Source organism: Lepidochelys olivacea (genome assembly GCF_965140295.1).
Source record: "Lepidochelys olivacea isolate rLepOli2 genome assembly, chromosome: 23".
NCBI lineage: Eukaryota > Metazoa > Chordata > Testudines > Cheloniidae > Lepidochelys > Lepidochelys olivacea.
In genome coordinates this window covers 13,631,654-13,657,562 of record NC_140433.1, presented here as the reverse complement: position 1 = coordinate 13,657,562, position 25,909 = coordinate 13,631,654, and the positions used below count along the sequence as shown (strand labels likewise).

The 25,909-nt window shown below is 65.0% G+C and overlaps 2 protein-coding genes across 4 annotated transcripts; one reads left to right on the top strand and one right to left on the bottom strand.

Annotated features, from left to right (window-relative positions):
- Positions 1–1,913: 1,913 nt before the first annotated feature.
- Positions 1,914–19,231, bottom strand: ALDH16A1 (aldehyde dehydrogenase 16 family member A1). The gene is made up of 17 exons (XM_084612193.1): positions 19,056–19,231; positions 17,582–17,684; positions 17,118–17,244; positions 16,724–16,902; positions 16,382–16,459; positions 15,681–15,865; positions 15,150–15,302; positions 14,446–14,643; positions 13,981–14,079; positions 13,410–13,546; positions 12,175–12,280; positions 11,931–12,091; positions 10,070–10,237; positions 5,981–6,185; positions 5,388–5,573; positions 2,812–2,937; positions 1,914–2,154 (listed from the first exon to the last, which is right to left on the bottom strand). Exons 1-17 carry the CDS (start codon positions 19,146–19,148, stop codon positions 1,981–1,983), a joined length of 2,478 nt encoding a protein of 825 aa, XP_084468319.1. The 5' UTR covers positions 19,149–19,231; the 3' UTR covers positions 1,914–1,980.
- A 272-nt stretch (positions 19,232–19,503) lies between these two features.
- On the top strand, positions 19,504–24,779 carry PIH1D1 (PIH1 domain containing 1). 3 transcript variants are annotated; one of them, XM_084612917.1, is made up of 10 exons: positions 19,504–19,610; positions 20,658–20,763; positions 21,376–21,442; positions 21,551–21,736; positions 21,991–22,052; positions 22,235–22,319; positions 22,619–22,715; positions 23,760–23,850; positions 24,021–24,164; positions 24,542–24,775. In XM_084612917.1, exons 2-10 carry the CDS (start codon positions 20,680–20,682, stop codon positions 24,587–24,589), a joined length of 864 nt encoding a protein of 287 aa, XP_084469043.1. In that variant the 5' UTR covers positions 19,504–19,610; positions 20,658–20,679; the 3' UTR covers positions 24,590–24,775. The 3 variants fall into 3 exon arrangements, with proteins under 3 accessions (XP_084469043.1, XP_084469044.1, XP_084469042.1); XM_084612916.1 differs by lacking the exon at positions 19,504–19,610 and adding an exon at positions 20,116–20,331; XM_084612918.1 differs by lacking the exons at positions 19,504–19,610; positions 24,021–24,164 and adding an exon at positions 20,105–20,331 and having other exon boundaries at positions 24,542–24,779.
- Positions 24,780–25,909: the final 1,130 nt, after the last annotated feature.

The window sequence follows — 25,909 nt, the reverse complement described above, 5'->3', positions numbered from 1 at the left end:
AGACAATGGACGGGGGGGCTTGGGGCCGGTGATCTCAGCTGCCCAGCTGGGAAGCAGGGGGGCTCGGGGCTGGAGCGAGGGGGCAGGCAGAGCCCACCTGGATGCAGGGGAGACTGGGATGTGCTGTGTGGAGGGAGGCCAGGCCTAAGAGGTCAGAGTTTCCTGTGCTGGGTTCAGACGCTCAATAAACCCTCCTGTTTGACGCTGGCTGAGAGTCGCTCCGGGCTAGAGATGGGGGGACCTCCAGGAGTGGGCGCCCCGGGGGTCCAGAGCGAGGGGCCCAGGGCAGAGACAGGCGTGCTAAGGCTCAGACAGGTGTGGTTCCAGGAGGTGGAGGGGCCTAACCCCCGAGAGAGAGAGGACCCCCGAGAAGGGCTGTCGCACTGAAGGGGGTTCCCCTAGGGACCGCATGGGGCCAAGAGTGGGCACCACCTGGGAGTCAGTGACACTCCCCCCCACCAAGCCCTGTGTGCCCTCACTCCCCCCCCCCCCAGCCTCCTGCATGCCAGGGAACAGCCGATCAGGAGGTGCAGGGCGGGAGGGGCAGGTGCTGATCGGTGGGCGGGAGGCGCTGGGAGCGGGGCTGGGGGGAGCTGATGGGGGGCTGTTGACGTACTCCTGGGGCTCTTTGGTGATGCCCATTGTTAAATTCTGGCTCCTTCTCCGGCTCAGGTTGGCCACCCCTGGTCTGGACTGTAGCCCACTTCGCTCCAGTGGGTTAGAGCAGGGGGGCTGGGAGCCAGGACTCCTGGGTTCTCTCCCCAGCTCGGGGAGGGGAGTGGAGAAGAGCATTGGGGCAGGCGCACGAGGACCGCGTGTGTGCCAAGCCTCTAAGACCGAGGTGGGCTGGCGAACCATGACCATTAACAAGAGACAATAAAATTCGAGGTTTATAACTACCCTACCCCAGCCCTGGGACCGATCCCTCCGCCCGAGGGCACTCAGCCCTGTGGCATCAGGCCCAGCCCACCCCTTCCCCGGGGAGGGGGGCAGTAATTCCCCCCTGCCCCGCATACTCTCGCCCACTAGACACCATTCCTGTCCCAGAACTGGGGAGAGAACCCAGAAGTCCTGGCTCCCAGCCCCCCAGCTCTAACCCATTAGACCAGGGGTGGGCAAACTTTTTGGCCTGAGGGACACATCGGGGTTGTGAAACGGTATGGAGGGCTGGGTTGGGGGGCTGTGCCTCCCCAAACAGCCTGGCCCCCATTTTCTATCTGCTCCCTCCCTCTTCCTGCTCCCGACTGCCCCCCTGAACCCCTGACTCATCCAACCCCCCCAATCCTTGTCCCCTGCCTGCCCCCTCCCGGGATCCCCTGCCCCCCCGGGACCCCAGACCCCCGAGAACCTCTGCCCCATCCAACCACCCCCTGCACCCCATCCCCTGCCTGCCCCCCAGAACCTCCTGCCCCTTATCCAACCCCCTTGCCCCCCACCCCTTTACCATGCCGCTCAGAGCAGCAGGACAGGTGTACTGGAAACCCGGGGAGGTGGGCGGGTGCAAGCCATGCTGCCTGCATGGAGGTGTAGCTACGGGAGCCGGGGGCCAGCCTCCCCGGCTGGGAGTTCAAGGGCCGGGCAGGATGGTAGTTTGCCCACCTCTGCACTCGACCCCACTCCCTTCCAGAGTAGGGGAGAGAACCCACGAGTCCTGGCTCCCCCTCCCACCCCACTCGAACCCCCTAGACCCCACTCCTCTCCCCAAGCCTGGGAGAGAACCCAGGAGTCCTGAGTTCCAGTACCTTAAGGTCTGGGAGGGGAGTGGGGCATAGCAGTTAGAGCAGGGGGGCTGGGAGCCAAGACTCCAGTTGTCATTCTCTCTCCCCCGCCCCCCAGCCTCGTGCCTCAGTTTCCCCATTCAGGCAGTGACGCTCATGAGGCAACAGGAGACGGAACCCCACCAGGGGGCAGGGTTAAACCATACCAACCCTTTTTATTGTAGCCCTCAGGCTGCGTGGTTTGGGGTGGGGACCCTCGGCTTCAGTTGGCAAAGATCTCCCCCATGGGGATCCAGATGTTCTTACACTGGGTGGCCTGGTACAGAAACTCCTCACCTGCCCCCTGGGCTGGGTCCTCCCACCGCCGGGGGGCCCCGTGGCTCACCCAGGTCCGCTTCAGGTTACCGGCTGAGGCCCATTCCACAAATTGGGACCCCTGCAGGAGAGAAAGGGTTAAATGAGGACGCAGGAGGTAGGGCCGGGCCCCTCTAGAGGACACCGGTTCCAGTCTGGCCCCAGGGCAGGGACTGGCTGGGGTGGAGTGGGGGGGGCAGGGAATGGGGCCTGCGGCCTTTCCCCTCTAGGGGGCGCCAGCTCCTGTCTCGCCCCAGGGCAGGGAGTGGCTGGCTCAGGGGGGCAGGGAATGGGGCCCGGGGCCTGTCCCCTCTAGGGGGCGCCGGCTCCTGTCTCGCCCCAGGGCTGGGACTGGCTGGCTCCAGGGGGCAGAGAATGGGGCCCACGGCCTTTCCCCTCTAGGGGGCGCCGGCTACCATCTGGCCCCAGGGCAGGGACTGGCTGGCTCAGGAGGGCAGGGAATGGGGCCCGGGGCCTGTCCCCTCTAGGGGGCACCGGCTACCATCTGGCCCCAGGGCAGAGACTGGCTGGCTCAGGGGGGCAGGGAATGGGGCCCGGGGCCTGTCCCCTCTAGGGGGTGCTGGCTCCCACCCGGCCCCAGGGCAGGGACTGGCTGGCTCAGGGGGACAGGGAATGGGGTCCGGGGCCTGTCCCCTCTAGGGGGCGCCGGCTCCCATCTGGCCCCAGGGCAGGGACCGGCTGGCGGGGGTGCACGCGGTGGGGGCAGAGCCACTCTCACCTGCGGAGACCCGAAGTACCACATGGCCTGAACATCCTGGTGCTGCACCAGCGTCCGGCTCAGATGGTCCCGATTCCCCGTCACAATATTCACCACCCCTCCAGGGACGTCCGAGGTGTCGAAGATCTGGGGGGGGAGGAAGCAGATGGGCCCTATGAGCAGCCAGGACCAGCAGGGGCTGGGAGCCAGGACTCCTGGGTTCTATCCCAGCTTTGGGAGGGGAGAGAGGTCTAGTGGTTAGAGCCACGGGCACGGGAGTTGGGAGCCAGGACTCCTGGGTTCTCTCCTGTCACGGGGAGCTGGTTGCCTAGGTCAGGGACAGAGAACCAGAGATGGGACCCACTGATGGGGCGTTTCGGAGACAAAACCCTGCGTGGGCGAATGCGGCCACCCAAGGGAACACGTGGCCCACGCCTGGGGCTGGGCCAGCGAGGTCCCCACGGGCCGGCGTTAATTGTTCCCAGCTGTTAGCAGCGGAGACAAGCGACTCAGGAAGGTAATTAATAGGCTCCTTAACGAGGAAGCTAATGGAAACGCTTCACTTCCACCACCCCCTGCGGTCATGCAGGCTGTATTGTGTGCGGGACTCTTCTGCCTTATTTGGAGGACCCCGCCCCGTGCCTCAGTTTCCCCATTGCTTTGCAGTGCTGCCCAGTGGGCGCGAATGCATTAAAACTGCCCTGTGCAGGTTGACTAAAAACCTGCTCTATGTGTAAGGCCCTACCAAAATCACAGCCATGAAAAACACATTATGGATCATGAAATCTCACCCCTCCGGGACATCTGGCTAGCATAGGGGAGACCAGATTTCACGGAGCTGGGAGCCCGGCAATACTGTGACCCCTCCCCTTACAATCGCCTTGCGGACACCCCACCTTCTTTTGGGTCGGAGATGCCCCCCCGTCTCCGCGTCCGGTGACTACACCGTGAAATTTCAGATTTAAAGATCTGAAACCGTGAAACAGACGCTGGGAAAAATCCAACGACCGTGAAATGAACCAAAACGAGCTGTGAATTTGGCAGGGCCCTAACTCCGTGGCGCAAGCAGCCGACGGACAATTTCGAACCCGTTGACTCGTATGGCTACGAACCAAAGCGTCCATGCCAAGCGTGTGCGTGATGCAAAGTCCCTTTCGTGTCTTACAGGCCTCTATTTTACCCAGGTGATTGTGAGCAGCCAGCCATGAAATCAAAGATATGAGACGGGCGGCTCGGCATTCTCTTCAGCTTAACGATCCCTGTTATAATGAACGACCCAGGGCAGCGGTCCCAAAACTGTTGAGGACAGACGCCCCCCTTACCTATGTCCGCGCCCCCCTAGAGCCGGGGCCACGGCTCGGGGGAGGGGAAGGGGTAATGGGGCCATGGCTGGGGCCGCAGCTGGGGATGGGTCTGGGGCCACGGCCAGGATCTGGGGGCGGGAGCGCTGCCATAAGGCTTGGGACCTGGGCCCGGCACGGGGCCAGGTGGTACTTCCTCCCCACCCCCGTGCGGGCTGGCCCGGGGCCCCGCTGTGCTCCCCCTCCCCGGATGTTCCTTCACGCTTCCCCCCAGCGGGGCACGCCCCACACTTTGGGGACCTCCGCCTTATGCAAATGAGTGTAACGAAGTAGGGTGACCAGACAGCAAGTGCGAAAAATCGGGACAGGGGGTGGGGGGTAATAGGAGCCTAGATAAGAAAAAGACCCCAAAATCGGGACTGTCCCTATAAAACCGAGCCATCTGGTCCTCCTAGTAACGAGGTGACCTGTGTATGCACAGGAAGAGAAGAGGTCAGTCCCGCACGGGGCTCAAACCCCGAGACAGCTAGAAAAGAGGAACCCCCGGCCCAATCCGGCCGCTTCTGAATGGTGAGCGGGGAAAAGTCAAAGGCAGGGGCCTGAGGTCTCTCAGCCGCCCCACCTACGCTGCCCCTTGGCTGTAAACCAGCAGGGTCTGGGGGGCCCCAAGCGCGGCCTTCTCAGGGTTGATCCATTCTAGGCACCGGTCCTGTGGATCCGGGGCACGTGTATGGAGTCTGGCAAATCGGGGGACAGCCGCGGGTCCAAACGTAGCCACGCAGGGCTCTGCACTTGTGTCGGGGTAACGCCTTGGGGTCCCCCGCTTGAGATCGGGTGAGGGGAGGGGTCTGTGCAGTGCCTGGCGCCCCGGGGTCCCCTAATCTCAGTCAGGCGGGCGGGGGGTGGGGGAATCTGTGCAGCGCCCGGCCCAATGGGGACCCCGATCTCAGGTGGGGGGGATGGGTCTGTTTCACAGCGTAAGCCCGAAGTGGCACGTGTGGTCGCTCCCAGCCGGGGCAGCTCAGTGGGGGCCGGACAGGAGCCCGTGCCAACGGAGCTATAGTATAGTTACTGCTCTCGGCACTGGGAGGGGAGTGGGGGCTAGTGGTTAGAGCAGGGAGCCTGGGAGGCAGGACTCCTGGGTTCACTCCCCAGGCAGAGGGTCTCAGAGTCCAATGGCCCATACGCTCCCAGTAGCGTCTTTTCCATCTCTCGACGGCCATGTCCTCTACAGGGTGGGGTGACGACTCCCTTTTTTGGCCTGGGGAAATTGAGGCACGCGGGGGGGGAGGGTACCTGGCAAAGGTCCAGGGCGGGCAGCGGGTAGCGTGGGCTGGGGACCATCACCACGGCGTTGCCCCGGGCCACGGCGGGGGCCAGCAGGCTCAGGAAGCTGAGCAGGGGGTGCTCGTCCGGGCAGGCGACCCCCACGACGCCCAGGGGCTGGCAGAGCCGCAGGGTGGTGCCATGCAGGGGGGTTTCCTGGGGGGGGGGGCAAAGCCAGAGGGGTGATTCTGGGCTCCCCCCACCCTCTTCCAGCCCTCGAGACAAAGTCAACCCTGCCCCCAGGCACCTGCTGCTGGGTTCAGCCTGTGGGCAGAGCTTCACCCCCGGATTCCCTCCCCTGACCCCACCCCCATTCCTGCCCTGCATGCCCCGCCCCCTCCTGGGTGCACCCCATAAGTACACCGCCCAAGCCCCTCCCCTGTTCCCACCCCCCATCCCTCACCTCCCCAAGGCCCGCCCCCCCACCTTCTCCACTATGCCCACCCCCCCCAAACACAGCCACCTACCCACCACATTCCCCCCCCCACAATCCCCACCCCCTGGCATTGCCCGCCTGCATCTCTGGCTGCCCCCTGTCCGGAGTGGGCACTCTGGGGCCCCACCTGCATGACGCCCCCAGATTTATCGCAGCAGGCCGCCCAGTGGAAGAGCCGCTCCAGGCCCAGGTCCACCTCCCGCCGTGCCTCCTCGGGGGGGGCTCCTGTCAGCGCCCCCAGCCGGGACGCCACCTCCTCCCGCCGCAGCTCCAGGTTCTCCGCCACGTAGTACAGCACCTGCGCCCGGGTGTGGGCCGCCCGCTTGCCCCACCTGCCGGGAGAGAGACGGAGCCGGGATAGAACCGAGGAGTCCCGGCCCCCGGCTCCAACCACTAGACCCCTCTTCCTTCCCAGTGCTGGCGAGAGAACCCAGGAGTCCCGGCCCCCAGCCCCCCCGCTCCAACCACTAGACCCCTCTTCCTTCCCAGTGCTGGGGAGAGAACCCAGGAGTCCCGGCCCCCAGCCCCCCGCTCTAACCACTAGACCCCACTTCCTTCCCAGTGCTGGGGAGAGAACCCAGGAGTCCCAGCCCCCCCCCGCTCTAACCACTAGACCCCTCTTCCTTTCCAGTGCTGGGGAGAGAACCCAGGAGTCTCAGCCCCCAGCCCCCCCCGCTCTAACCACTAGATCCCACTTCCTTCCCAGTGCTGGGGAGAGAACCCAGGAGTCCCAGCCCCCAGCCCCCCCGGCTCTAACCACTAGACCCCACTTCCTTCCCAGTGCTGGGGAGAGAACCCAGGAGTCCTGGCTCCCAGCCCCACCCCCACTCTAACCCAGTAGACTGCAGAGTTGATTCCCACTCTCCCATGCCCACCCCCAAGGGATCAGGCCCCCCCAGCCCAGCGCCCCTGTGGATCTGATTGGTGGATGAGGCCTAGTCCGGGAGCTGCCCCCTGCCCCCCCATTAGATTACGCCAGTCAAGCCCCAGACAACAAAGCAATAAAATGTAAGTGCCTTTTGCACTCCTTGCCCCTGCGCCACCCTCCTGGCCCCTCTCTTCCCCACTGGCCCGAGGGGGAATCCTGAACCCCCTCCCTGCCCGAGGCACCCCCGAATTTCAGGGGCTGTCACTCAGCAGCGCTGGGCATTGGTGGGGGGAGGGGGGCTGCAAAGCAGGGCTGCAATTTACAGCTTGGAGGGGTTGGGGCCGGGGGAAGCGAAGTCCCCGCAGGTCAGCGTGGGGGGGTTCTGTGTCTTGGGGGGGGGTCTTTGGGGGTGTGGCTCCTTGCTGGGGGAGGTGTAGTCCAGGAAGGGAGCCTGCCTGCCCTAGAGAACAGGCTAGAGCAGGAGGAGTCTGAACTACAAGTCCCATGATGCACCACAGCGAGGGGGCCCAGGTGTCCGCTTTTCGACCCGAACGCCCACTTGAGAAGGGACCCTAGTGGGTCCCGGTCAGCGGTGCCGCGGGGCTGGTCTCTACCTGTCCTGGGGCACCGCGCTGCGCCCCGGAAGCGACCAGCAGGTCCGGCTCCTAGGCGGGGGGGCCACGGGGCTCGGCGCGCTGTCCCCGCCCCGAGCATCGGCCAATGGGAGCTGGGTGGGGTGGGGTGGAGCCAGGGAGCCTGCCTTAGCCCCGCTGTGCCCCTGACTGGGAGCTGCCTGAGGTAAGCCCGTGCCCCAGCCCTGAGCCCCCTCAAACCCAGAGCCCCCTCCTGCACCCCAAACCCCTCATCCCCAGCCCCACCCCAGAGCCTTCACCCCTTCCTGCACCCCAACCCCCTGCCCCAGCCCAGAGCCCCCTCCCACACCCTGAACCCCTCTGCCCCACCCCCAAGCCTGGAGCCCTCTCTTGCACCTCAAACCCCTCATCCCTGGCTCCACCCCAGAGCCCACACCCCCAGCCCAGAGCCCGTACCCCCTCCTGCACCCCAGAGCCTGCACCTGCAGCCCAGAGCCCTCAACCCCTTACCCCAGCCCAGGGCCCCCTCCCACACCCTGAACCCCTCATTTCTGGCTCTGCCCCGAACCTGCACCCCCATTTAGGGCCCTCACCCTCTCCCACACCCCAACCCCCTGCCCCAGCCCCAGCCCAGTGAAAGTGAGTGAGGGTACGGGAGAGCGAGCCCCCAAGGATGGGGGAATGTAGTGAGGGGGGCGGGGCCTTGAGGAAGGGGCGGGACTAGGGTGTTTGGTTTTGTGCCAATAGAAAGTTGGCCACCCTAACCACAGCCAGGGGTTCCCATTATGCAACCCGCTCCCAGGCCAGGGGGAGCTGTGGTGCACCATGGGAGATGATGCACAGCCTATGGAGGAGACTGTCCGAACTACCTCTCCCATGATGCACCACAGCCAGGGACTCCCATAAGGCCGAGCCATGGCAGTTCCGGATCTACATTGTCCCTGTCTGGGAGGGGGGCCAAAACCGTCTAGTTTCGGGGGCAAAACCGTCCAACTTCTCCAACTTTCGCCCCAAACAAGAAAAGTGTCTGGAAAATTTAGGCAAAAATTATTCTCCCCTCGGTTTGATCAGATCCTGGCTCTCTGGACGCCCCCCCCGCGCTCCGGCGCCCCGCCACCTGGCAGGGCTCCCCGAGGAGCAAACCATTTCCAGCGGCGTGAGATGCTGGGCGGGTCCCAGCTGCAATGAGCCAGCGGCTCTTCAGTTCTCTGGGGACTCTGGCCACCCCGCTGCTGGGGGAGAGATAAGAGAGGCGGGGCCGGGGGAAGATTATTGGCACCTGGCAGTGGGCCAGAAAGTGGGCAACACTTTGCTCCAGGCTGGCACCACCTGGCCACAGTATTCTTGTCAGCAAGTTAAGGAAGTATGGGCTGGATGAATGCACTATAGGTGGGTAGAAAGCTGGCTAGATTGTCAGGCTCAACGGGTAGTGATCAATGGCTCCATGTCTAGTTGGCAGCCGGTATCAAGTGGAGTGCCCCAAGGGTCGGTCCTGGGGCCGGTTTTGTTCAGTATCTTCATAAATGATCTGGAGGATGGTGTGGATTGCACTCTCAGCAAATTTGCGGATGATACTAAACTGGGAGGAGTGGTAGATACGCTGGAGGGCAGGGATAGGATACAGGGGGACCTAGACAGATTGGAGGATTGGGCCAAAAGAAATCTGATGAGGTTCAACAAGGATAAGTGCAGGGTCCTGCACTTAGGACGGACGAACCCAATGCACCGCTACAGACTAGGGACCGAATGGCTAGGCAGCAGTTCTGCGGAAAAGGACCTAGGGGTGACAGTGGACGAGAAGCTGGATATGAGCCAGCAGTGTGCCCTTGTTGCCAAGAAGGCCAATGGCATTTTGGGATGTATAAGTAGGGGCATAGCGAGCAGATCGAGGGACGTGATCGTTTCCCTCTATTCGACATTGGTGAGGCCTCATCTGGAGTACTGTGTCCAGTTTTGGGCCCCACACTACAAGAAGGATGTGGATAAATTGGAGAGAGTCCAGCGAAGGGCAACAAAAATGATTAGGGGTCTGGAACACATGAGTTATGAGGAGAGGCTGAGGGAACTGGGATTGTTTAGTCTGCAGAAGAGAAGAATGAGGGGGGATTTGATAGCTGCTTTCAACTACCTGAGAGGTGGTTCCAGAGAGGATGGATCTAGACTATTCTCAGTGGTGGAAGAGGACAGGACAAGGAGTAATGGTCTCAAGTTGCAGTGGGGGAGGTTTAGGTTGGATATTAGGAAAAACTTTTTCACTATGAGGGTGGTGAAACACTGGAATGCGTTGCCTAGGGAGGTGGTGGAATCTCCTTCCTTAGAAGTTTTTAAGGTCAGGCTTGACAAAGCCCTGGCTGGGATGATTTAATTGGGGATTGGTCCTGCTTTTGAGCAGGGGGTTGGACTAGATGACCTTCTGGGGTCCCTTCCAACCCTGATATTCTATGATTCTATGAACTCAGAGAGGGCCCCAACCTGCAGCCAGGCCTCATACGGCGAGGAGTGGCCTCGCTCGGTACACGGGGGAAACTGAGGCACGAAGGGTAAACAGCGAGTTCAGGGGCAAAGTTGGAGATACAACCCAGGAGTCCTGGCTCCCAGCCTCCCTGCTCTAACCACTAGACACCACTCCCCTCCCAGAGCCAGGGAGAGAACCCGGGGGTTCTGGCGCCCAGCCCCCCACTCTAACCACTGGACCCCACTCCCCTCCCAGAGCCGGGCAGAGAAGCCAGGAGTCCTGAGCTGCTCCCCATCTCACCCTGGCGCGGCCTTGTGAGCCGCCTCCACGGCGTTGCGGATGTCCTTGGCGCTGCCGTCCGCCACGTACGCCAGCACGTTGCCGGCGGGGTCGAGGACGGGGAGCGAGGCCATTCCCTCGGGTCGCTTCTGAGCCCCTCCGTAGTAGAGCTTGTAGGTTCTGTCCACCCTGCAGAGACACAAGGGGGGCCGAGGTGACCCCTGAACCCTCACGCTCATTGGAAAGCCGTCACCGGGCCGGGGATCCCTGTCCACCCAGCCCCCGCGCCCCGCCCCAGAGGGGCTGCATCTCAGCGCCGGACGAGGGGTGCGTGTCTGTGTTCCCTCTAAGGTGCAGGCCCGCACACGGGTGAGTGTGGATTATGTGTAGGGTGGGTGGGGGGAATGGGGTGGGGGGGGGGGCCGTGATGGGGCTTTGGAGAAACTTGGGCCATGCAGGGCTATGGGGGGGGCGGGTGGGCAGAGACGCCTTTTCCCCGGCCCCGGGCCTGCGGCGGGGATGGGAGAGATGGGAGTCATCTCTCCCTGCCACAGCCCCCGAGCTGGGGGAGCCTGGGGAATGAAGAGACTCTGGGTCTTTCCCCTGCTCTGCCACTGAGTTCCTGTGTGGCCTTGGGAAGTCACCTCACCCCCACACCGTGCCTCAGTTTCCCCATTTCCCTGCAAAACCCTTTGAGATTTACAAACGCAAAGCGCTGAAGAGCACTGGCTTTTCGATTTGCGTTTTAAATGGAAATGACTCAAAGAGAACCGTTTTGGTCTGATTTCCAATGACAGCCTTCCTCCGTGGTGGATTTAAACTCCCCCTTGCGGTGGTTGAAAAGTTTTTCGCGGGCAGCGGAAGAGGGGTGTTATCTAGTCCTGACCCTGCCAAGTAGTTCTCAGGGAAAGGAGTGGGCGAAAACGCCACGTCAAATGAAAGTTTGCCCGAGCCCACGTGTCTGGAAAGCGCGGTGTAAATGTTCCCGGTAACAACCGAGACTCGGGAACATTGTCTGCCAGGGTGCGAATCCAAGGGTGGACCTGCTGGCGTTACTTTCAGCGTCCAGCCTACTCCAGTGCGAGACGTGAATAGTCGACGGGGCTTTTAAAGCGCTTCGGACGGTTAATATGAGAGGAGGGAAGGTGCGTTTTGGACAATTATTTTGAGCCTTAATGTCTCGATTTAGAAAGACACATTTACGGGGATGCTGACGGGGCCATGTTATATTTTACCTTCAGAGGAGACTTTGACAGATGAAACCCCGTCCGAACATTAAATAGCTCCAGGATTTTGCATGAGAGGGGAAGATTCTTCCTGCCCAAAATTCCCTGTCTCTTTCCCAACTACTGCACAGGGCTCGCTGCTCCAGCTGGGGGCAATTTCCCTCCCCAGCGGTGGCTGGATTTCATCCCCGCGGAAGGAGGCTGGACGAATGAACTGGCAGGCGCTGCGGACGCCACCTGAAGTCAGACCTTCCCCACCACCCAGCTAGGACGTTGGGAGCTCTCGGGGGGGGGGGGGGGAAGTGGGGGGATAAGGGGTGTCCTGAAAGTACGGAGGTGATGGTGCACACCCGCATGTTCCCTCCCTGTTGGGGCTCCACAGAACAAAATTCACGCCGCACGTGGACGGAAAAATTTAGAGAGAATATTACCCCTGTATAACCAGCCCCCAACGCCCCACCCCAGAGGGGCCGTGTCTCAGGGCCAGGCGAAGGGTCCCTGCATAACCAGCCCCCACGCCCCACCCCAGAGGGGCCGTGTCTCAGGGCCAGGCGAAGGGTCCCCGTATACCCGGCCCCTGCACCCCACCCCAGAGGGGCCGCGTCCCAGCACCAGGCAAGGGGGGCCAGCTCTGAGGGACCATGAGTCATTAGTACCTTGGCATGTTTTCCTCCAGTTCGGGGCAGGCTACCCCACTGTGCCCAGGAACAGAGGGAGGGTCAGCCCCATAGGAGGCAGCAAAAGTTTTGTAGTCCAGCTCCGTGGGGCCAGGCCGGGGCCGGCTCTGCCAGCTCGGCCTGACATACTCGTACAGGCCCTAGGAGGGGGAAGGAAGGGACAAGTCAGCCCTGCGGGCCCTCCAGCCTGATATCCCCCGCTTCCCGGCTCAGCCCCACACACCTCCTTGCCTCCATCCCGGCCGTTCCCGCTCTCCTTGGTTCCTCCCACGCCCGCAGCCGCGTCAAAGAAGTTCTGCCCGTTGATCCAGACGGTGCCGACCTGCAGGCTGCCACAAAAAGCGAGATGGGGGGGTGTCAGAGCCCAGGGGCCCCAGAGTACAGGTACGCAGCGACAAACGGGCGCGTTTCCCACAGCGAGATCCCTCAGTGGGGGCCTGGCAGAAAGCACCAAACTCGTCGCTCGTCCAACGCGCCGGGGAGACCAAGAAAAAGTCAGGGCAGCGGGGGACCGACGGGGGCGAACGGGAGCTCAGAGAGCGAAGCCACGGGCCCATCAGCGAGCCCAGCCGGGGCCCACGCGGCCAGCAGCTGGGAGTCGGGGCGCAATGCATTCAGACTGGAAGCGAGACGTCAATTTCTAACGGTGACCATAATTAACCCCGGGCCCAATTTCCCCCGGCTCGTGGGGGATTCTCCGTCACGGGCAATTCTGAAATCAAGATGGGCTGTTTCTCGAACAGATCTGCCCAAGGGAACACTTCCCTGGCTGGCTGGCCAAGGGTCTCTTTTCTCTCGGCTGGCCAGGCCGACCCCGGGGGGCGAAACCTCTCGCGAGCCAGGAGGAAAGCGCAGGCAGGTGGGGGAGGATGGACTTTTCAACTGCAAACGCCGACCGCACGCACCAAGCCGCGGGAAAATATTTCCACCGAGAGCCGTGGAAGCCTAGGGCCAGGCCACATGTGGAAACCCCTGCGGGGGAACCTGCTTCCATGGCAGGCTGTCGGACGTGCTGCCGACAAAATGCCCCTCCACAGTCTTCAGACTTCCACGCTTCGGATCTCATAGGCTGCGGGGCGATAAATCCCGGCCGGCCGGCGGCCCCGCCGCGACTGGGGACGTGAAGCTTCGTCTTCTGCTGCATCCCATAAACTTCGCTTCGGTTTTACTACGGGGAGCTCCCGGGGCCGAGCGCCCGGGCGAGGGCTTGAATTGAAGGGACGCTAGTGAAACTGGGGGTGCAGCGGGATTCAAGCGTAACGAAGTGGGGTGGACAGACAGGCCAGGGGAGGTCGGGAGGGAGGGAGGGAGACGACCTGCAGCCCTGGGGCTGGAGTTTCCTTGCCAGGGGGGTGGAAACATGAGCCGGATCCCTGCAGCTCTGGGAGCGGATGCACGGGGTGGGATGGGGGGAGCCGGAGCCGGATCCTGGAGCTGGACCGTGGGCTCTGAACTAACCTTTGCGCCACCTCCATGGCCAGGGGCAGGTTCTCGGTCCATACGCTGGCTGCCAGCCCGGAGGGGCGGTGGTTCCCCAGTGCCACGGCCTCCTTGGCGGTCCGGAAGGGCAGAACCACCAGCACCGGCCCAAGGATCTGCAGCAGGGGACAAGAGAAGTCTTGGGAGACAGGGGGTGCTGGGCTGAAGGGAGCGGGGCGGGGGGGCCAACAGGGGGTGCTGGGCTGCAGGGAGCGGGGCGGGGGGCTCAGCGGGGGGCGCTGGGCTGCGGGGCGGGGGGCTCAGCAGGGGGCACTGGGCTGCAGGGAGCAGGGTGGGGGGCTTAGCGGGGGGCGCTGGGCTGCAGGGTGGGGGGCTCAGCGGGGGGCACTGGGCTGCAGGGAGCGGACCAGGGGCTCAGTGGGGGGTGCTCTCCCCTGGCAGGCAGACCTGGGGGGGAAAAAGCAGAGAACTGCAATTCTGATTGTGGCCACCAGAGGTCACCACTTCCCCATGCATGGCCCAGCAGGCAGGCGGAGGGAGCCTAGGTTGGCCCTCAGGCGGCGGGGGGGGGGGGGGGGGTGACCCCTACCTCCTCCCGGACGCAGCGCGAGGTGCTGGCCACTCCGGTGATCAGGGTTGGGGGGTAGAAGGGCCCTCGGGCCGGGAGAGCTGCCCATGCCTGGAAAATCTGCGTGTGGGGAGACAGCAGCACAAGCCTCAGAGACAGACCCCCCCCCCCCCCCCGTCCCGGAGCCGGGGAGAGAACCCAGGAGTCCGGGCTCCCAGCTCCCCTGCTCTGACCACTATACCCCACTCCCCTCCTCCAGAGCTGGGAAGAGAACCAAGGAGTCCGGGCTCCCAGCTCCCCTGCTCTGACCACTATACCCCACTCCCCTCCTCCAGAGCTGGGAAGAGAACCCAGGAGTCCGGGCTCCCAGCCCCCCTGCTCTTACCACTAGACCCCACTTCCTTTCCCGGAGCCGGAGAGGGAACCCAGGAGTCCTGGCTCCCAGCCTGCACCCCTCCACTCTACCCACTAGACCCAGCCCCTCACCTCAGCCCCCTCTGCCCGGGCCTCCTCCACGTAGGTCTCTATGGCGCCCCGCTGGGCTTCGTCCACCAGGGCCCCCCCATCCATGGCCTTGTCCAGCGGGTCCCCCACACGCAGCTGCCCCAGCCGCATCTTCAGCCGCTGGAGCAGCGCCCCGGCTACGGCCTCCTGCACCAGCAGCAACGCCCCGGGGCCGGGAGCCTGGGGGGAAAGGGGTTAACGACACGCCGGCGCCCCCTGCAGGGCACAGGCCCTCACGGCAAGGCAGGCTGCGGCCACTAGGGGGCCACAGAGTCACAATCCAGAGGGGGCCTGTTCCCCGCCCCCCTGAGCCAGCCAGTCTCCGCCCTGGGGCTGGATGGGAGCCGGCGCCCCCTAGAGGGGAAAGGCCCCGTGCCCCATTCCCCCCCCGCCCCGAGCCAGCCAGTCCCCACCCTGGGGCTGAATGGGAGCCGGCGCCCCCTAGAGGGGAAAGGCCCCGTGCCCCATTCCCCCCTCCCCGAGCCAGCCAGGCCCAGCACTGGGGCCAAATGAGAGCCGGCGCCCCCTAGAGGGGAAAGGCCCCGTGCCCCATTCCCCCCTCCCCGAGCCAGCCAGGCCCAGCACTGGGGCCAGTTGGGAGCCAGCGCCCCCTAGAGGGGAAAGGCCCCGCGCCCCGTTCCCCGCCAGCTGGCGCCCCCTAGGGGAAGGCTGCGCTCCCTGCTCACCAGGCCCCGCTGGCAGCTCACGGCATCGCTCAGCCCCACAGCGGCTCCATCCAGGTCGGCCGAGTCGAAGACGACGGCCAGGGTGTCACCCCCCAGCTGCAGCGAGAGCCGGGGGCCCCCACCGGCCGTTGCACGGCGCAGCGAGCGCCCCACCTGAGGGGAGGGGAAAGGGGGGTGTTGGGAATGGGGCCAGGGCAGCCCCCAACTCCACCAGCCCAGCCCTCCCCAATGGCCTAGGTCCCCAGCCTCCCCGCCCCCCCCCACAGGGTCCAGCCTCCCAAACCCCCATGGACCATAGCAGCCCCCTTCCCCCGGACCCCGCACCCCCAGGCCCCTGCAAGACACAGCAGTCCCCTCCCTTCAGGGCCCCCCACTCCTCAACTCAGCTCTCCAGAGCCCCCTCCCATCCCCCCAGCCTAGACCATGGAAGCTTCCCCCCAAGATACCAGCCCCCCATTTCCACCACCCCCCGTGGACCCGCCCTCAGGCACATGGGGGTCAGGGGGACACCCCCTGCCTGGAAACACGTACCTCCACAGAGCCAGCCACAGCCACAGCATCCACCCCGGGATGGGCAGCCAGCCCCCCGGCCAGCGCCCCCTCCCCCGTCAGCACATTCAGCACCCCTGGGGGCAGCCCGGCCTGGGCGCCCAGCTCGGCCAGCAGCAGGGCAGAGAGCCGGGCGCGGGGGGGTGGAAGGAGAACCATGGTGTTCCCTGGGGGGGGTAGATGGGGGTCAAGAGGGGGGCGCAGAGAGCTCATGGCAGGAGGACCCCCACAGAGGGGAGAGGGGGACCACACATGGGTGATTCAGGGCACGGGCTGCAGGGGGCTCAGAGAAGGGGGACCCCCCCATACAGAGGGCTTCAGAGGAGAACCACACATGGGGGCACGGGGGCTCAGGGCAGGAGAACCCCCAAAGAAGGGAGAGGGGGCTTCAGAGGGGACCACTGGGGAAGATGCAATGGGCTCACAGCAGGGGGACCCCCAGACAGGAACAATCACAGGGGGGGATCCCAGCTGGGCAACCCCTTCCCCCCCTTAGAAGGGGGGCTGTGGGGAAGCTCAAGGGGAGACACACAGGGGCTGGGGGGACTCAGAACCACGGGACACCCCCCAGGAGGAGCTGGGGGGATAGAAATATGGAGGTGGGGGGTGAACCCCAAGAGGGGTGAGGGGATCCCAAGGGAGCACACATGGGGGGCACAGAGGGGGCTACCCCCCACACCTACCCATTGCCAGAGCTGGGCAGATTTTCCAGGCCAGTGGCAGCAATGGGGAATTCCAGGTAACCACAGCAGCGACCACCCCTGGGTGGGGAGGAGATAGAGAGAGAGGTCAGAGCGGGGAGCCAGGACTCCTGGGTTCTCTCCCTGGCTCGGGGAGCAGAGGAGAGGTCAAGCAGTTGCAGGAGGGAGCCAGGACCTCTGGGTTCTGTGCTGAGCCCTGCTGCAATCCAAAATCCCCGCTCCCACATCGTGCCTCAGTTTCCCCCATGTAAACAGGCGCGGGGCTCCAGCACGGGGCGAGGGAACCCCACCACGGTCCCTTTCTCTCTGGGACGAGATACTCACCCAGGGCTTTCCAGCCCCCCATCTCGGTGCCCATGAGCTGGGCCCAGCCGGCGTGGTGGTAGAAATGTCGGACGACCAGGGGCGCGTCCCGGTCCCGGACCTCCCCGATGGGCTTCCCGGTATCCAGGCTCTCCAGGAGCGCCAGCAGGCGCTGGTGTTTCTGGATGGTCCGGGCCATGCTGGAGAAGGGAGGGGCCGGGGTCAGCCGCGACCCGAGCATGCCAGGCAGGAGGGGGGCCCCGCGGCAGCTTCGCGGGCGCCAGGCAGGCTGCCGCCACTAGGTGGCGACAGAACCACACGTCCAAACCGGGTGCGTTTCTCCCCCTGCCCCAAGCAAACGCCCCCCTCCCCCCCCGCCCCCCGGCGCCCCTCCCCCCCCGCCGCCGGCGCTCACTTGTGCAGGTGCCGGGCTCGGGCGTGGCACGGCAGGCGGCTCCAGGCTTCGAAGGCTTTCGTGGCAGCTTGGACAGCAGCCTCTACGTCCTCCGGCTCCCCCTGGAGGGTGGTGGCCAGCAGCTCCCCTGGTGAGGGGAATGGGGTCAGAGCCCCATGGAGAGATCTCCCTGCCCCCCCCCCCCCCCAGCCCCGCCCCACACACACACTCTGCTCAGAACTGAGCTGAATCCCACAGCTGGGACGGGAGCCGGCGCCCCCTAGAGGGCAAAGGCCCCGTGTCCCATTCCCGGTCCCCTTGAGCCCGTCAGTCCCCCCGCCCCGGGGCTGGATGGGAGCCAGCGGCCCCCTACGGGGAGAGGCCCCCAGTCCCATTCCCCGCCCACCCCCTCAAGGTCCAGTTTAAGCCTTCAGAGTCAGATGCCGTGAGCTGCCGCAGCCGTCGCGCGGGGTCTGGGCTTGAACCTGTGGCTGGATTGGTGTCGCTGGCGGTTTCTCTGCCTTCCGGCTTCCACCATTTGCCGGCCACGAAATGCCCAAAGCTTCGACCGTGAGTCTCCAGCCAGGCCTGGGGGGCAGGGAAGCAGGAGAAATACACCCCCTGGAACGGGCTGTCAGACCCTCGACAATACATCGCACACCCACCAGGGGGCGATCGGCCCCACACTGCCCTCTAGTGCAGGGGTTCTCAAACTGGGGGTCGGGACCCCTCAGAGGGTCATGAGGTTATTACATGGGGGGGTCGCAACTGGTCAGCCTCCACCCCAAACACCACTTTGCCTCCAGCATTTATAAAACAGTGGTTTTAATTTATGGAGGGGGGTGGGGGGGCAGGTCGCACTCAGAGGTTTGCTATGTGAAAGGGGTCACCAGTACAAAAGTTTGGGAACCACTGGTTTAGTGGCTGGAAGCAGAACGTGGCCACCATGGGTCCTAAGCCCTATAGTGCAAAAGGGGGATTCTCTGCAGAACGCCCATTCAGGTGTGGGAGGGGAGGGGTCCCGCTGTGGCAGGGACAGGGGGTGTTCCCAGCAGGATCGCTGCGTTCTGATTCTTAGTCCAGCACAGCAGACGCACCCCTGCGAGCTGAAATGAAACGCTACCCACTGTTTGATTAAACGGACAGGGAAACTGAGGTACAGAGAGGGGGAATGGACCTGCCACAGAGGGTCAGAGCTGGGGACAGAACCCAGGAGTCCTGGCTGTCAATCACTGGATCCCAGCTCTTACGAAGCCCACTATGATGTGTTTTAACATGGAGGGTCCTGTTTTAAAGACTGGAAATTAGGGAGCCAGGAGTCCTGGGTTCTCTCCGAGCTGTGAGTGGGGGCTAGTAGTTAGAGCAGGGGGCTGGGAGCCAGGACTCCTGGGTTCTATTATTTGTCCTGGAAAGAGAGTGGGATCTCGGAGGCGGTGACCAGGTACCAGGACACCTGGGTTCTATTCTTGTACTGCCCCCCCCCCCCAAGGGACGAGCTCCTGGCTCTGGGTGCGATGTCCGCGCAGCAGGACGAGAGCTGGGGCTACAGTGGAAAAACCCAGGCGGGACAGGCCCAGGGCTGGGGTCTCAGCGCAGGGCAGGCGTGTCCCCTCCCCCCGCGCCACCCCGGGGTGCTGACTCAGCTACGCCAAGGTCAGGGCTGCGGGTGGGGGTAGGGAAGGGGAAGTGGAATCTCGCCGTCTCGGCGATTCTGCATTGGCCGAGGGCCAGGCGGCCAGCGGGGCTGTCGCTGCCCATGGGGAAACTGAGGCACACATAGCGGTGTGGGACTCAACCAATTTAACGCAGCCTGGGGCAGAGCTGGAGAGAGAACCCAGGAGTCCTGGCTCCCAGCACCCTCCCCCCTGCTCTAACCACTAGACCCCCCGACTCCGTTTCCAGAGCCGGGGAGAGAACCCAGGAGTCCGGGCTCCCAATGTGGGGGCGGGGGGGCCTTACCTGGGCAGGCCCCGCCCCCTCTGGGGCAGGCCCATACTCCATGGAGCTGTAGATGTCCCACACGGACGGGCGCCCCCCCGCAGCTCCAGCCATTGATTCCCGCAGGACTCTGCCCCCAGGCAGCCCGCCCCTGGCCGCGGGAGGGACCCAGCTCCACTTCCGGCCTCCGGAGCACCATGGAGACTAGGGTTTCGGGGACGGGCCATGACCTAGTTCGGTCACTTCCGCCAGAAGAAGGTAAAACCGCACGGCGGAGGGACCGGAAGTGTGGCAGACCGCAGCCGGAAGTGTGGCGTCCAAAAGCCGGAAAGGGGCTCTCCGAAATTGACAAAGAACCAGAAAGTGAATCGCCGGAAGTCCCGCCTCGCTCTGTGATGGCAATTGTGGCGGAAGACGAGAAGTGAAGCGAAAACCCTACCCCGGAAGCGATACTGTCCTTACCGGAAGTGTGGCAACAAACACCGGAAGTTGGTTTAACGCGCCCGGAAGCGGGCGTCGCAGGCGTGGGCCACTGTTGCCAATAGCAGTGGGGAGGCGGGGAGCCAAGGGACAGCGGTTAGCGCCCGCGGGGTGGCGTGAGCCCGGACTCCTGGGTTCTCTCCCCGGCTCGGGGAGGGGGAGGCTGGGAGCCCGGACTCCTGGGTTCTCTCCCCGGCTCGGGGAGGGGGAGGCTGGGAGCCCGGACTCCTGGGTTCTCTCCCCGGCTCGGGGAGGGGGAGGCTGGGAGCCCGGACTCCTGGGTTCTCTCCCCGGCTCGGGGAGGGGGAGGCTGGGAGCCCGGACTCCTGGGTTCTCTCCCCGGCTCGTGGAGGGGGAGGCTGGGAGCCCGGACTCCTGGGTTCTCTCCCCGGCTCGGGGTGGGGGAGGCTGGGAGCCCGGACTCCTGGGTTCTCTCCCCGGCTCGGGGAGGGGGAGGCTGGGAGCCAGGACTCCTGGGTTCTCTCCCCGGCTCGGGGTGGGGGAGACTGGGAGCCCGGACTCCTGGGTTCTCTCCCCAGCTCGGGGTGGGGGAGGCTGGGAGCCCGGACTCCTGGGTTCTCTCCCCGGCTCGGGAAGGCGGAGGGGGAGGCTGGGAGCCCGGACTCCTGGGTTCTCTCCCCGGCTCGGGAAGGCGGAGGGGGAGGCTGGGAGCCCGGACTCCTGGGTTCTCTCCCCGGCTCGTGGTGGGAGAGGCTGGGAGCCAGGACTCCTGGGTTCTCTCCCCAGCTCGGGGAGGGGGAGGCTGGTATCAGTCTCGTCAGGGCTGGGAGTCCTCCAGGCTGCAGTCCATCGCCAGGTGGGAGACACCCCCCCCCACTCACCCCCCATCTCTCTCTGGGCACCCTGGGCTGGCAGCGCCGACAGCCTGGCGTGTTGCCGCAGGGGGTGACGTCTCGTGGGGGGCTGCGGCAAATGCCCCACGGTGCCCCAATCCGCTTCTTGCAGCAGGTGGTTGGGCCTGGTGCCCCATGCTCTAGCCCTGCCCCGGAGGCCATGCTGGCAGGGACCAGGCCTGGCTTGGGAGGCTGCGGGCCCCTCTGCCCATGGCTGGGGGCTGTGCGTTCCCTCGCTCCCACTCCACGGGAGCTGGGACATCTGGCTGAAGTTCTGTCTGCTTTGCAGCCCCGTCCCCAGAGCAGAGCCCATGGCCTCCCAGACGGACAAGTCCCTGCTGTCGGCAGAGCTGGAGGAGGAAGACGATGAGGAGTTCAGACAGCTGCTGCTCCAGGTCTGTGAGCGGCCCAGACCCTGTGTGTCCTCCCCCCCAGCCCCCGCCCTGGTGCAGGTCTGCGCTGGGGAGTGTTGTGGGGGCAGCATGCTGGCTCTGCTTGTGGGGCCCTGTGGGGGAGTAGGAAGCCCTCGGCGGCTGGCCGGGCTGGGTTTCAGCAAGGATCTCTCGGGGCGGTGTCGGCCCAGTGGGCTCCACTCCCTCCCCACCTGTGGGGTTTGTGGCTCTCTGATGGCTGTGGGTAGGTGGGAGCTGGCCAAGGGTGCTGGCAGAAGATTCAGCCTCTGGCAGGAGGAGGCGGGGGGCTGATGGGCTCTGGTGGGGCAGGATCAGTGCTGTGAGGACTGGTGGGATCAGATGGGGGAATCGGTGACTGGTGGGGTCCCCGCTTGGTCCCATTCTCATTTGTTCCAGGTGATGCAGTGATTGAGTTGAGGCGGAGAGGGGGGGTGGCTCATAGCTGGGATCTGGGGGGGGCGAGGAGGAGGAGTTGCGGGTTTATTCACAGGGACCTGTCTGTGCTGGGGCCTCATCGCAGGCGTGTGGGTCTGGAGGGACCAAAGGGTGGGCGTGGTGGGATCCGATGCCTGCCTCATCCCTCTTTCCCTCCAGGCCACCCAGAAGATCCAGAGCGCGATGCCTTCGGTGCGTGACTCGAAACCGATCCAGCCTCAGCCTGGTACGGAGTTTGGGGTGGGGTGAGGCGGGGGAGCCCAGGGCTGGGAGGCTAGGGGGCTGCGGGTCAGGAGTTAGGGGCACCCACCCCTTCCTTTCCCTCTCCCGCCAGGGTTCTGCATTAAGACCCATGCGGGCTCCCAGGAGAAGGTGTTTGTGAACATCTGCCGGTCGCTGGACATCCCGCCGCCCCCCGACCTCAGCCGCCAGGAGCTGGAGTGTCTGCTCGAGTCGGACAGCGCCTCGTCTTTCCGCATCCCCATGAGCCTGGGGGAGCCCCACGCTGAGCTGGACAACAGTGAGCCCCCCTCCCCACCGTGACCCCTCAGCCCTATGGATGGAACCTGCCACAGTGACCCCCCGGCCCCAGGGCAGGGACTGGCTGGCTCAGGGGGGCAGGGAATGGGGCCCAGGGTCTGTCCCCTCTAGGGGCGCCGGCTCCCAGCCAGCCCCAGAGATCAGACCACACTGGCTCTGACCCCAGGCCGCGGTGCGAGGGGAGCTCAGAGGCCACCCGGCGGGCCAAGTGCTCACAGTCATTCTCCGTCGCAGGCGGGAACGGCTGCGCCGCGTACGACGTGGTCATCAACACCGGCTTCTTCAGCAAAGTTGAGGTAAGCGCCCCCTGCTGGGCCAGGCCCTCCTGCCCCCAAGAGCCCCACGGCTGCGGGTGTGGCCGGGGTTGGGAGCGGGGAAGTTAATGTGTGTGCAGTGGGGGCAGGGAGGGGATGCAGGTCCACAGTGGTCCCCAGGCTGTCGCCTGGGTCTGGCTGACCCTGCCCTTTCTCTGTGCCAGGCTGACCCCTTCTTCAAAGAGTTCTTCATCACGGTAGCCCTGGAGGGGCTGGCAGAGAAGTACAAGATGGACATCAATCACCCGGGTACTGTCCAGCCCAGGGCGGGGCTGCAGGTCGGGAGCGAGGGGCGCCGGCAGGGCTGGGGGGGGAGCCCGGGGCTGCGGGTCGGGAGCGAGGGGCGCCGGCAGGGCTTGGGGGGAGCCTAGGCCTGCGGGTCGGGAGCGAGGGGTGCCGGCAGGGCTGGGGGGGAGCCGGGGGCTGCGGGTCGGGAGCGAGGGGCGCCGGCAGGGCTGGGGGGGAGCCCGGGGCTGCGGGTTGGGAGCTCTTGCTCCAGTGCCCCCAATCTGCCCGTCCCCACTAACCCCTTCCCCACCGCTCTGCAGAGTGGCGAATCCTGAAGAACCGGAAGTTCATGGGCTCCATCTCGGGACAGACCATCCGCACCAAGTCCAGCCCTGTCATACAGGAGATGGACTTCAGGTGAGTGGGGGTCTGATTACTCTCCCCGCCCCCAGACTCTGCCCCCTGTGGGTCTAACTCCTTGGGCTGCTGTGGATTTGAACAACCCCCTCCCCCTCCCCTTCCCCCCGCCACCCCACCCCACGGCTGCTGTTCTCTGATTGCTGTTTTGGAAATCCAGTGGCAAAGAGTTCTGCTCGCTCCGTGTGTTTTGAGAAAAACGCTGGTGTGTCTGAACCCCCTAGGTCTGGCCCTTTTAATGCCCCCCTCCCCGAGGAGTGCAGTGGGCTCTCCCCCGTCTGGCACGCACACACGGATGGAAAATACAACTGATTCGAGCAGACCGTGCCCAGCTCCATCGGGGTGGGGGAGGCCTAGAACCACGGGTATCTTGTGAGCCTGAGAGGCTACAAAAGATTCTCTAACACCCCCAAAAAGCCCAGCATCCCAGCTTTGCGATGGCGTCTGGCACAGGGGGCTCCGGGCAGCGGGCTGGGGAGGGCGGGGCGATGAAATCCAGTGTGTGGGGAGGCAATGTGGTAATCAGACTGACGTGATTGCAAGGGTCTGGCTGGCTTGGTTGAAATGGTTCCTTGGCTAGTTGATTGACTGGAGGGGGCTGTGTATGTTGGGGGTGGGGGCGGCGTGTGTGTATGTAGGAGGGGCTGCTAAAGACCCCCCCCTCCCATCGCTGAAATTGACCAGAAGGCTCAGGCCCAGGCGTGTCCCCTGTGGATCTCTTGCAGAGAAGGCAGGGAGACAAGCCAGAGACCCATGGAGCCGTGATGTCCCCAGACAGACTCGGGGGGCTGGGTTCATTGCCAGGCCTTGGGGCAGATGGGGATTTTTCCAGGGTGCTCAGAGCCCGCTCCCTCTGCTGGGGTCCCCCTCCCTCTGCTGGGGTCCTGCCCCACTGCCATCCAGAGTCTCCTTCCCCTGCTGGGGTCCCCCTCCCCACGGCGAGAGTCATTGGCTGGGCCATGTGGCCCCTCCCCAGTCGGGCAGGGAGCTCAGACCTGTCCCACGCTGAGCACCTGCTTTCCCCACACCCATTTCTTTCCACAGTTCCCCTGTGCTCCCCAAATTCACCATCCTGGCGGAGCCGGCAGGAGGGCCCCCCGAATTCCTGCTGGCTGACATCCACCTGCCCAGAGTGGTGAGTTCTGCCGAGGGAAGCTCCTGGCTGCTCCAGCCCGGGGTCTGTCCCAGCAGGGGCGCTGTGGGGCGGGGGTGCCGGCCCTGGGGCGGGTCTCACCCCTCAGCGGGGCGGGGGGGCTGGCCGTGGGGCGGGTCTCTCCCCACAGGCTCTCATGACCCCTCCCGCAGGGCTCGGCGCGGGAGCTCTCCCTGGAGCTGGGGCAGGACCGGGTCGTGCTGCGGGGGGGGCCGGGCCCCTACCTCCTCGACATCTACATCCCCCACGACATCGTCCCGGAGCGCAGCCACGCCCGCTTCCACCGGCGCACCGCGGTGAGCCCCCCCCCCCCGGGACCCCCGCATTCCCCCCCGTCCCCCCTGGGGAATCCCGCCCCTCTGCATCAGGGTGGGGTGAGCACTCGTCCCCCAGGGCAAAAACTCCCACCCCTACAAGCCAGGGATCCCACCCCCAATGTATGACCACTCCCCCTTGTGTGACTCCTCCCCCTCTGTAGTGATCCCGCCCCTATGGTGTGGCTCCTCCTCCTCGGGCTGTGGCCTCGCCTTCTTTATGCCTAGGCTGTGGCTCCCTCCTTTCTGTCGTGACCTCAGGTGTGCCCCCTCCCCACCAGGCTGTGACTCCTCCCCCTTCTCAGTGGCCCCTCCCCCTGGTTCCTCTCCCCACTCATCGCCCTCTCGTCTCCCCACAGGTGCTGACGGTGAAGATGCCCGTCCAGCCCCAGCTGGGGCCCCCCTGAGGAGACCCCCCCTCTGCCCACAGGAGAGAATCCAGGATCCGGAGTGGGGGGCCCCCCACCAGACCAAGGGGGAGCTGGCATGTGGGGAGTTGGGGCTGCAATTCCCAGCAGAAAACCAGGACTCCTGGGTTCTTTCCCCAGCTCTGGGAGGGGAGTGGGGTCTAGTGGGTAGACGGGGGGGGGGCAGTACTCCTGGGTTTTTCTTTCTAGCTCTTGCTCCTGGCGTGCCCAGAGATCAGCTGTCCGTGGGGGGGCCGGGACCCTGCTGCCCTGGGGTGGGTATGGGGTGGGGGTAGCTGGCTTGGGAGGCTGGCTCGTGCCCTGTCAAATCTGCACCGGAAGGCGCGCAATAAACGGTGCAACGGAAACACGGCAGCGTCCGTCTGTGCCCGGCTGCCCAAGCCTCGCCCGGCGGGGGGGGCGGGATGGGGCAGGAGCGCCGGCTGGGGGGCAGGGCCCGGCCTTGCCCACCGGGGGGCGCTGGTTGGGCACAGCGTGCGTGTCTCCAGCTCTTATTTCTGTCCCCGTCCGGTTTTCATTCTCTCTCCGTCCCTCCCTCTCTTCTGCCAGCTCCGCCTTCCCGGCGCTGCTTTCTCGCCTTCCCTTCGTACAGCCTGTTCCCCCCCTTCGCAGCCAGCCCCCTCTGCCGCCCCCCAGCCATCTGCCAGCCGCGCCAGGGGCTGCAGGAGCTTCTCTGCCACCCCGTGCGGAGCCCTTTCCCCGGGGCGGGCACTGAAAGGTGGGGCCTGGCTGGCTCAGGGGGGCGGCGAATGGGGCTTGGGGCCTGTCCCCTCTAGGGGGCGCTGGCTCCCATCTGGTCCCAGGGCAGGGACTGGCTGGCTCAGGGGGTCAGGGAATGGGGCCTTTCCCCTTGGAGTGGGGGGGATGATGGGGGGGTGGGTGGGGAACCTGCAGCCTTTCCCTGAGGCCAGTTAAGGCCTTACTGCCGTGCTGGGGGGGCATCTCCCCGGCATCTCCCCCAAGACCACCCCGGAAAGTCAGGCTTGGGGGGTCCCAAGCCCGTTCCTGTCTCTTTACCCCCACTCCCTCCTCGGTGCATATCTTTGCATCTCATTATCCCGCCCACCTATCCCATCTGGTGCTGGGAAGTGTCCATTGCTCCTGGGTTGTAATTCTCACTGGTGGGCGGGGGGGGGAGGGGCAGGACTCCTGGGTTCGCTCCCCAGCTCTGAGGGGACTGGGGTCTAGTGGTTAGAGCATGGGGGGGTGGGGCTGGGAGCCAGGACTCCTGGGTTCTCTCTCCAGCTCGGGGAGGGGAGTGGGGTCTGGTGGTTTGTGGGGGGGCACAGATTTGCTCAA

Bases quoted from the DNA above. Each gene is read 5' to 3' on its own strand.
- ALDH16A1 (XM_084612193.1), bottom strand. From the start codon at position 19,148: ATGGCTGGAGCTGCGGGGGGGCGCCCGTCCGTGTGGGACATCTACAGC. The intron at 14,644-15,149 runs GTGAGCAGGGAG...CTTTCCCCCCAG, and splicing joins TGAGCTGCCAGCGGGGCCTG to GCTCCCGGCCCCGGGGCGTT. The intron at 13,547-13,980 runs GTAGGGGTCACC...CCCCTGCTGCAG, and splicing joins CGCGCTGCGTCCGGGAGGAG to ATCCTTGGGCCGGTGCTGGT.
- PIH1D1 (XM_084612917.1), top strand. From the start codon at position 20,680: ATGGCCTCCCAGACGGACAAGTCCCTGCTGTCGGCAGAGCTGGAGGAG. The intron at 22,053-22,234 runs GTAAGCGCCCCC...TCTCTGTGCCAG, and splicing joins GCTTCTTCAGCAAAGTTGAG to GCTGACCCCTTCTTCAAAGA. The intron at 22,716-23,759 runs GTGAGTGGGGGT...TTCTTTCCACAG, and splicing joins ATACAGGAGATGGACTTCAG to TTCCCCTGTGCTCCCCAAAT.